This window comes from Pyrus communis, chromosome 10, assembly GCF_963583255.1.
Source record: "Pyrus communis chromosome 10, drPyrComm1.1, whole genome shotgun sequence".
Classification (NCBI taxonomy): Eukaryota; Viridiplantae; Streptophyta; class Magnoliopsida; order Rosales; family Rosaceae; genus Pyrus; species Pyrus communis.
This window is the reverse complement of record NC_084812.1, coordinates 19,508,038-19,516,805: the sequence shown is the minus strand read 5'-3', so window position 1 is coordinate 19,516,805 and position 8,768 is coordinate 19,508,038. Positions and strand designations below refer to the sequence as shown.

General features: G+C 39.2%; 1 protein-coding gene across 1 annotated transcript; it reads left to right on the top strand.

Moving 5' to 3' along the window:
• The first annotated feature begins 1,393 nt into the window (after positions 1-1,393).
• Positions 1,394-8,044, top strand: LOC137746728 (phragmoplastin DRP1E-like). Its single transcript, XM_068486730.1, has 15 exons — positions 1,394-1,833; positions 2,166-2,229; positions 2,349-2,456; positions 3,001-3,102; positions 3,831-3,881; positions 3,970-4,031; positions 4,525-4,615; positions 4,717-4,781; positions 5,095-5,289; positions 5,382-5,501; positions 5,589-5,659; positions 6,253-6,478; positions 6,602-6,652; positions 6,738-7,148; positions 7,609-8,044. The coding sequence occupies exons 1-15, from the start codon at positions 1,705-1,707 to the stop codon at positions 7,735-7,737; spliced, it is 1,875 nt and encodes a 624-aa protein (XP_068342831.1). The 5' UTR covers positions 1,394-1,704; the 3' UTR covers positions 7,738-8,044.
• Positions 8,045-8,768: the final 724 nt, after the last annotated feature.

Sequence of the window (8,768 nt, the reverse complement as noted above, 5' to 3'; positions counted from 1 at the left end):
CCAAAAAAATTGAACCAAAACCTATGTGGGCTGGAAAAACAAGAAAATGTGGGACCAAAAGGCCCAGGCCCAAATCTGGGCTAGGTTGGTGCACGGGCCGAAGCTGGACAGAAGACTGCAAGCTTTCTGGGCTTTTCCAAAAGCAGGCCTACACAGGGTAATCAGCAGGAGGCTTACTAAATGTGATCTTGTGCTCTGGTGTGTAGGGACACCACAGTCTTTGCGGGTTGTTGTCATACGTTCCGAGAGTGAGCCAAGCCCAGATGGGCTGGGTGTGCAGATTGAAGGGTCCAAGCCCAAAGTGGGCTAAGGTTAGACCAAAAATAGGACACCTCAGCGTCGCTGGGTTTGGTCAATGGTGCAAGAAAACTAGTGTCGCCACTTCAGGCGATCGTATCCTGGGTCGGGGACGGTTGGTGCAAGCCTAAGGTTTGATGGTGAACCAATTTTGGTGACGAATGGGATCCTCGACGTCGGTGAGGGTGAGAACCAAGAGGATTCTACTTGAATCCCTCGAAAGTTTAACAAAATTCTTCTGGAATTTCGAAGAACATCGTCGGGAGACGATGAAATCATTCCCAAAGAAATATGACTTCAGCCTTAAGGTTGTGATTAGCCAGAAAACGACGAGTCGTGCTTGGTTACAGGCCGAGGGTTTCTGGGTTTAGGGTTGGCGCCAAATGCCGCTGTATTTGTTCTTGGTGGGAGTTGTTGGCTCCTAAGCTTGCGGCTCAAAGTGGCTCAGCTACGCAGGTTGCTAGTGGCTAAAGCCTCATCAGGTTTAAAAATCTTAATTTTTGTTTTTTCTTTTCTTTATTCACAAATCAATTCACATAAATAATTATGAATATAATGCATAAACAATTTATCTAGAATCTAAAATTTGTGAACGTAAAGTTGGACATGCATTATGGTGAAGGTTCATGCAATCAAGGCTGAACAAATATCGAAATGAAAAACAGTTGTTTTGGAAGAACCTGATTAGTGATGATATTGGTGAACTCGTTTGTAGTAGAAAAGTTCTTGTCAAATTCCATAACACAATGGAGGAGCGTGCTGATAACTAGCCTATTTAATTGGAAGGGAATAGACGGGTGCGGCAAGAGAGAGAATGGAGAAATTATAGGGATTTCTTGTGTGTTGTTATTCATTCGACACACAATGTATTTATTTATAGTAGAAAATGAGGAGATGATTAACTTGTCCTCCAAGTAAATATTATCCTATGAGAAAAGAATAACTAGAAACCAAATCTATACAGAATTTACACAATCAGAATCCAAGAATATCTATAACATAAAAGGTACACAAAAATTTACAAAATTTTGTCTCCTGCTATAACCCGAACATAAAAGTCCTATTCTTCCAGAATGAAAGACTATTCAAGTTTCAAAATTTGAAACGCGTTGCTTTTTAGCGAAGGCCCATCTCCTCAGCGGGGCCCGCCAGTTTTCCAAACGGTGCTCATTCGATTCAACCCCGAAATTCAACCTCGTCGACTTTGGCGGTTGTCCTGAAAACAGAGAGAGAAAATAAAACAGAAGCGAGGGAGAAAAACTGTGTCATATTTTCACCTTTCGAGAAGCGTTCAAAGACGAAGACTTCCCAAGTCAAGTTCTGCTGCTCTGCTGATCTTCCCATTTCTTAAGGAGGAAGCGAATTCAGGGTTTCAAATCAATAGAGAGAGAGCTGAGATTGACGACGATGGAGAGCTTGATAGGGCTGGTGAATCGCATCCAGAGGGCGTGTACTGTGCTCGGTGACTACGGAGGCGGCGATAGTGCTTTTTCCTTGTGGGAAGCTCTGCCCTCTGTCGCCGTCGTCGGCGGCCAGGTCTGCCTCTCCCATAACCGCTTTTAACTGATTATTTCTCGTTTTCCTGGCCTCTCCCATAACCGCCTTTAATTGATTATTTTTCGTTTTCGTATGAATCTGTCGTTTAAAGGGGTTTTTAGGGAGAAATTTTGAGAAAAGTGTGCAACTTTTTAGGTAGAGATTAATGGAAAGTTACTTGCACTAGATAAAGAGCAAATTTTTGGTTAAGAAGTAAAAGTAAAGCTGGACTTTTAATTGGATTTTTATTTTCAACATGTATGCATATTTTTTGGAGCTGATTCTTCTTCCCCCTTTTTTTTTTTTGAACATTTGGGTATTTGTGAGAACAGAGTTCCGGGAAGTCTTCGGTTTTGGAGAGCATTGTTGGGCGTGACTTTCTTCCCAGAGGATCTGGTTAGTTATAAACTTTGAGTGTATTTGGAAATGTTTAATTTTAGCTTACTTGGCATTCGATTACTATGCCGGTATTGTTTTTGGTTACCATGGCGGTGTTGATTTTCTTATGATTTCAGGGATTGTGACGAGGCGACCTTTGGTGTTGCAGCTCCACAAGACAGATGAAGGAACCCAGGAGTACGCTGAGTTCCTTCACCTTTCCAAGAGAAGGTTCACTGATTTTGGTATGTGAATTATCTCCCTTTTATGTTTGCTTCACATTTGTTTAGATTTGAAGGTAGGTAGGTAGACTAGATATATCACTTAATTAACAATGAAAAGTTGATAAGTTTAGCTCGTAAACAATACATTGTGTACAACTGCATAGTTTTTCAATTGATCACCTTACTTGTAGTAGAGCTGCAAATTTGACGTCGAGTCAGCGAGTATACTGTATGGAGTTGGACCACCTTCTGAAATTTCTTGAACACCTCTAGTGATACATTTATTTGAGTTTAGGTAGAAGCAACCTGGCAATGTGATTGCTATGGGATAAGGCTTTGTTGTTGTTGTATATTTCAGTTGGTCTTCTAATAAACTTGTTTTCTGATTTGTCTTGTTTTTAGGATTAAAATTAACTTGTGCACTTGCTCTTAATATGCACCTTAGCATCTTGACTTAACAGTTGCTACATTTACTTAGAGATATTAGATTTTCCTTACGAAATTGTCTATTGTTTGCTGAAAGGAACTGACACCCAAAACTTTTATGCTGTCATCTCTTTTGCAGCCTTGGTTCGAAAGGAAATTCAGGACGAAACTGATAGAATAACAGGAAAGTCGAAGCAGATATCTCCTGTTCCTATCCATCTCAGCATCTACTCCCCGAATGGTATGTTGCAAATACCGATCTTTTGTTTGTTTATTTATTATCTAAAGTTTGGATTCGCCAATTGGAAATTTGTTGTCCAATAGCGAGCCGTAAATTTTTAAAGCTTGCACAATTTAATGTTGCTCTTTTGTGTGGGTGCCTTTTGCGGGTTAATGTGTTACCATTTATCATCTTTGTTATTCTGCATAGTTGTAGTTATAACTGTAATTTGCTCGGATGTTTATTTCACATATCCACTTCTGCTATCCCGACTCTTTAGGCCACGTTTGTATTACAGGAATCTACAATGGGAAGGAGTTGTATTTCTTTTCCATTCCATCTCTTAAAGGAATTGAATTGGTATTTCCAGTAAGTGTTTGAAACAATTGTAGGATCGAAGGCTAGGAATGAAATAAGATTCAACGCATTTCCGATAATGCTCTTTTTGTTCTAAGCATTGAAAATATCATACGAACACATTTTTTCTCCCTCTGTTCACAAAAAGATATAACATAGAAAAAAGAAGTAATATCTAAAAGAACCATTGATGAACGTTAGAATATAAAGCTAGCTCCAAAACAAGCCATAGCCAATAATAATCGCTTTTATATAAAGCTAGAACACACTTTTTTCCTTGTCTCGCTTTTATATTTCACTTTTCCAGAGAGAGGAATGTTGGGGTTTTGTTTACATTATCAATTTTTGTGTTCGCTTCCATACACTAATTCTTGATCTCCTTCGTTTCGCAGTTGTCAACTTAACCCTAATTGACTTACCCGGTTTGACGAAAGTTGCTGTTGGTATGTTATATTTCCAATGATAATTGATGTGATTTGCGTGATGCAAATTTATTTATCAGATGCCAACAATGACGGTTGTTCTTTTCAGAGGGCCAGCCTCAAAGTATTGTTGAAGATATTGAAAACATGGTTCGATCTTATGTTGAGAAGGTAATGAATCATTACGAGATCACATATATAATTTTCATGGGATTTTTGAAGTCGCTGACTTGTCATTATGCACGGCAATATTGATGTAGTATGGTGTGGTTGATATTATTGTTCACTGTATAACTTCAGTCTGTGAGTGGAATTAGATTTGGTAGAGCAAGTAGTTGAAGATTCCTGGCCTTTTTCACTTCCATATAGCCTTGTCAAAAGCTCTACTTTTAGTGTTTCAGTTCTATAAAATCATTCTGTCACTGCTTTATTTATACATGTGGTGTTATTTTCACTTCTCGTGCCCTCAGGAGTGAGATCCGGTTTTGCAGGAATGTCAGAGGTTGCTCGTTGACTGACCTCTTGCATTCCCGCAACATAGGTCCTACTCCTGGAGTTTTTATGTGATTTCTCTACATCCATTAAAAGTCGATAATCATTTCTTTTTTCCTATGAACGTCAATAGTGTTCTAAATTCTAATTGATGTGTTTGTGCTTATTGTAGCCTAATAGCGTTATACTAGCAATATCTCCAGCCAACCAAGATATAGCCACATCAGATGCTATCAAACTTTCTAGGGAAGTGGATCCAACAGGTATGCTCTATTTATTCGAGCGTAACCATTTCTGCCTTTTGGCTTGTGCAGTTGTCCTATTGCTCTATTTTGTCTTCTCTTATATCATTTTCTTTACGCAGGTGAACGGACATTTGGGGTGTTGACAAAGCTTGATTTGATGGACAAAGGAACTAACGCATTGGATGTATGATTTCTTCCTTTCTTCCTTCCTTTCTTTCTTTCATTCTTCCTTCCTACACAGCTAACTGTTATGTGAATGACTTTTTAACAAGTAAGTTACATTAATACTTTCCAATAGTTGAGATCAGGCTTTTAGCAAGTTGCATTTACGTTTAAACTGTAGAAGTTTTCAGTCATGCTATAGTTATGTGTTCGTATTTAATGGAAGTGATCCTTCAAGCCCTACTGTGGTTTTCTTTACATTTTCCTATGCTCTGTGCCTGAAAGAAAGAAATATGTTCAAATATAGTTTACATTTCTTATGTCTGTCCACATAGGTTATTGAAGGAAGATCTTATCACCTGCAACATCCTTGGGTTGGAGTTGTGAACCGTTCACAAGCAGATATTAATAAAAATACAGACATGGTTCTTGCGAGGCGTAAGGAGCGCGAATACTTTGAAACCAGTCCCGACTATGGGCACTTAGCTAATAGAATGGGTTCTGAGTATCTTGCAAAACTTCTCTCAAAGGTTTGACTCAGTTGAATGTATTTGAGTATGAATATTATTATTGCAATTGAATATAATTGGGTATCATTTTGATGGGTTGATATTGTTTGTAGCATTTGGAGGATGCGATTAGGGCTCGAATACCAACCATCTTGTCTATGATTAACAAAAGCATTGATGAACTTGAATCTGAGATGGACCATCTTGGTAGGCCTGTTGCCGTTGATGCTGGGGTAAGCTGTCTTTACCTGTGACACTTGACCATAAATTAAATGATCTTTGAGCAATCATGAGTTCGTGACCAAGAGTTTGTATTTTAGGCCCAATTGTACACTATACTGGAACTCTGCCGTGCATTTGACAGGATTTTCAAGGAGCATCTAGATGGAGGGTAAGATCTACTTATTTAACCTTCGTCCCTCCAATGTTTACCTTTTTAAGGTAGTGAGGATTATTCATGTATTGTTTTCCCTTTAGTTCTTAAATCCTTAGCAAAATTAGCATAAGCTGACCTTGCTTGAGATATGATTGATGAGTATGATTGTAAACTCCATGTGGGTATTCTGTATTCAATACAGTATGCTGGACAGCCCATGCAGGTGATCTAAATATAATGTATTATGCTTAGTTAGCATTAAATTGTTTGGCTGGTTCTAGTATTTAATACGAAACAACCTTGGACTGTCATGGTTTGAAATTTGTAAGTAGTTAGTAATTGGGTAACTTAGGTTTTGGCTTTGGGTTGGTTTTAGTAGGTTTTATCCCATTCTTTCTCTGCTGGATCTGGATAACTCTGGTGGTTACATGTGCTGGTACTTGGTTGCCAGCTGAATAGTTTCATCTGTGTAATGCTCTGCTTCTTAGGCATTTATGATATTAAAGTTGTATGTAGTATCATCAGATTTGTTGATTTCTTTTGACCAAAATAATTCCCTGCGCTACTATGGTTTGTTGATATCTTTGTTCTTCATTTTGTCATATTAGACGGGCCGGAGGTGATCGGATTTATGGTGTCTTTGATAACCAACTGCCTGCTGCATTGAAGAAGCTTCCATTTGATCGGCATCTTTCTATGCAGAATGTAAGGAAAGTGGTTTCAGAGGCTGATGGTTATCAGCCACACTTGATTGCTCCGGAGCAAGGTTACCGCCGCCTAATTGAAGGGTCACTGAGGTATTTTAGAGGGCCAGCCGAAGCTTCCGTGGATGCTGTAAGTTATCCTTTTTTCTTTACTCTCTACATTTGAGGTTGTGAGTGTTCTTAAAGTTCGTTTAGTCGCACAGAACTTTTGATCAGTCTTTTATCACTTACTGGCTGAAAATCCACACTGTAGGTTCACTTTGTCTTAAAAGAACTTGTGAGGAAGTCATTAGCAGAAACTCAGGTGAACGGAGTTTATTGTTAGTTATAAATTTTAACTAGTGTTCTTTTAGTGAGAAAGGGGATTGATATTGATGTTCGTAACTCAGGAATTGAAGCGCTTTCCTAGTCTGCAAGCTGAAATAGCTGCTGCATGTAATGAAGCCTTGGATAGGTTCCGTGATGAAAGTAAGAAGACAACTCTTCGATTAGTGGACATGGAATCTGCATATTTGACTGTGGAGTTCTTTCGGAGACTTCCCCAGGAAATAGAGAACACAGGAAACCCAGGAAAGCCTGGTACGGCACCAGCGGGAAAGCCTGGTACAACACCTGCCCCTGCCGTGGACCGCTACTCAGAGGGCCACTTTCAGAGGATAGGATCGAACGTATCCTCTTATGTGAGAATGGTGTCTGAGACACTGAGGAACACAATCCCCAAGGCTGTTGTTCATTGTCAAGTCAGAGAGGCTAAAACGTCGTTGCTGAATCACTTCTACATACAAATAGGGAAGAGAGAGGTACTCTCTCTCTCTCTCTCTCTCTCTCTCTCTCTCTAAAATGCACAGGAACACTTTTTGATGCTCATTGACTTATCAGAGTTGTTAAGTAGGATAATACTCCTCAAAATCATGATTAAAACATATTAGAAAAATTTGAAAGTTTCAAGTGTCGTAATTGGTGAGAAGCTGATTATGGGTCTTTGACTGTCATCAGTGCATTGCTTGGAGCTGTTGTGTCATCTTTACAAGCTTTGTTTTGGTTACTATTTTATGTGATTTTGCCTTTCAGTTTCCAAATGCGGTGTTAATTTTGGTGGTGAAAGCTTATGCTCTGAAGTCCAAACATCTCTAGTTCAGTGGTTCATGATAATGTGAAACACAAAATAACCAACAAAACTAAGGATGATTTTTGTTTGGGACGCGAATAACTACTACTGCTTCTGTTTTTTAATTACTGTTTCTTTGGCTTGTGTTTCAGGCTAAGCAGCTTTCCCAGCTGCTTGACGAAGATCCGGCCTTGATGGAAAGGAGGCAAGAGTGTGCTAAAAGGCTTGAATTGTACAAGTCAGCTAGGGATGAGATTGATTCTGTAGCATGGGTCCGCTGAGATGGATTATTATTCTGAGACGTTGTAGTTACTGCTGCTACGGATACATGAACACGATCGAATTTGTTGAATTGTTGGACAACAGAGATGTTGTCCTCTCTATTTTTCTTCTGTTTTTCGATTGTTATTCTTTTAGGTGTTGACCCAAATTCTCATGGTTTGGGAAATTCTAGTATTTTTTTTATTATATATGTATAGTATATCTGATTGATCTCGCATTACTTGTTTTTGTCTAGCAAATCATTTTCTTCATCCCCTAATTTTAATCGATTTTTGGACCAATATGTCAATGATTAGATTGTGATCACATTCTTCCCTTGCAAGGTAACGATCCTGTTTTGTCCTTAATTCAAATGAACTTGGAGCCACAGCAGGGTTTATCGTTTGCCGCATCATTTGTGACTCAAATTTGGTGTGCGAAGTTAGTGTTCCTAACATTATTTAGGGTGCTTTTCTCTTAGTATGACCATAGTGTGTGAAGCCCTAGGGCTTTCTGGCTCACAAGCCCAAGGCCTAGTCCATGAGGCAACCCTAACCAACGTAGGCCACACCTTGCTTGTTTTGGATGACCACAAAGCGTTCACACCTTGCTTGTAACTTGACAAGGCATGAGGATTGAGCACACCCAAGCTTAGCTAGAAAGATCATTGCTTGGTACACCACTTATAATCAAGGTTCTAAAATACATTAGGTATTAGTTGGGCAATGGGCTAGGGCCTACCACCTTGGCGGCTAGGGGGCCTTAGCGAATTTAAATAAATTTATTATATATCGTGTTGATGCACAAAATCGGCGAGGACTTTGGTACAACAGAAAGTGTCAAGTTTGTGACCTTTGCTAGGTTGTTCTGGTCATTAGTGTGGATAAGTATGTAAATGAATAGAGACAGAGAAGCAAACAACACAAGATGTACGTGGTTCACTTAGATTGGCTACGTCCACGGAGTAGAGGAGTTCTCATTAGTTGTGAAGGGTTTACACAAATACATAAGTTCAAGCTCTTTTTTTGTGAGTTCTAGTGAATAGTTTAGT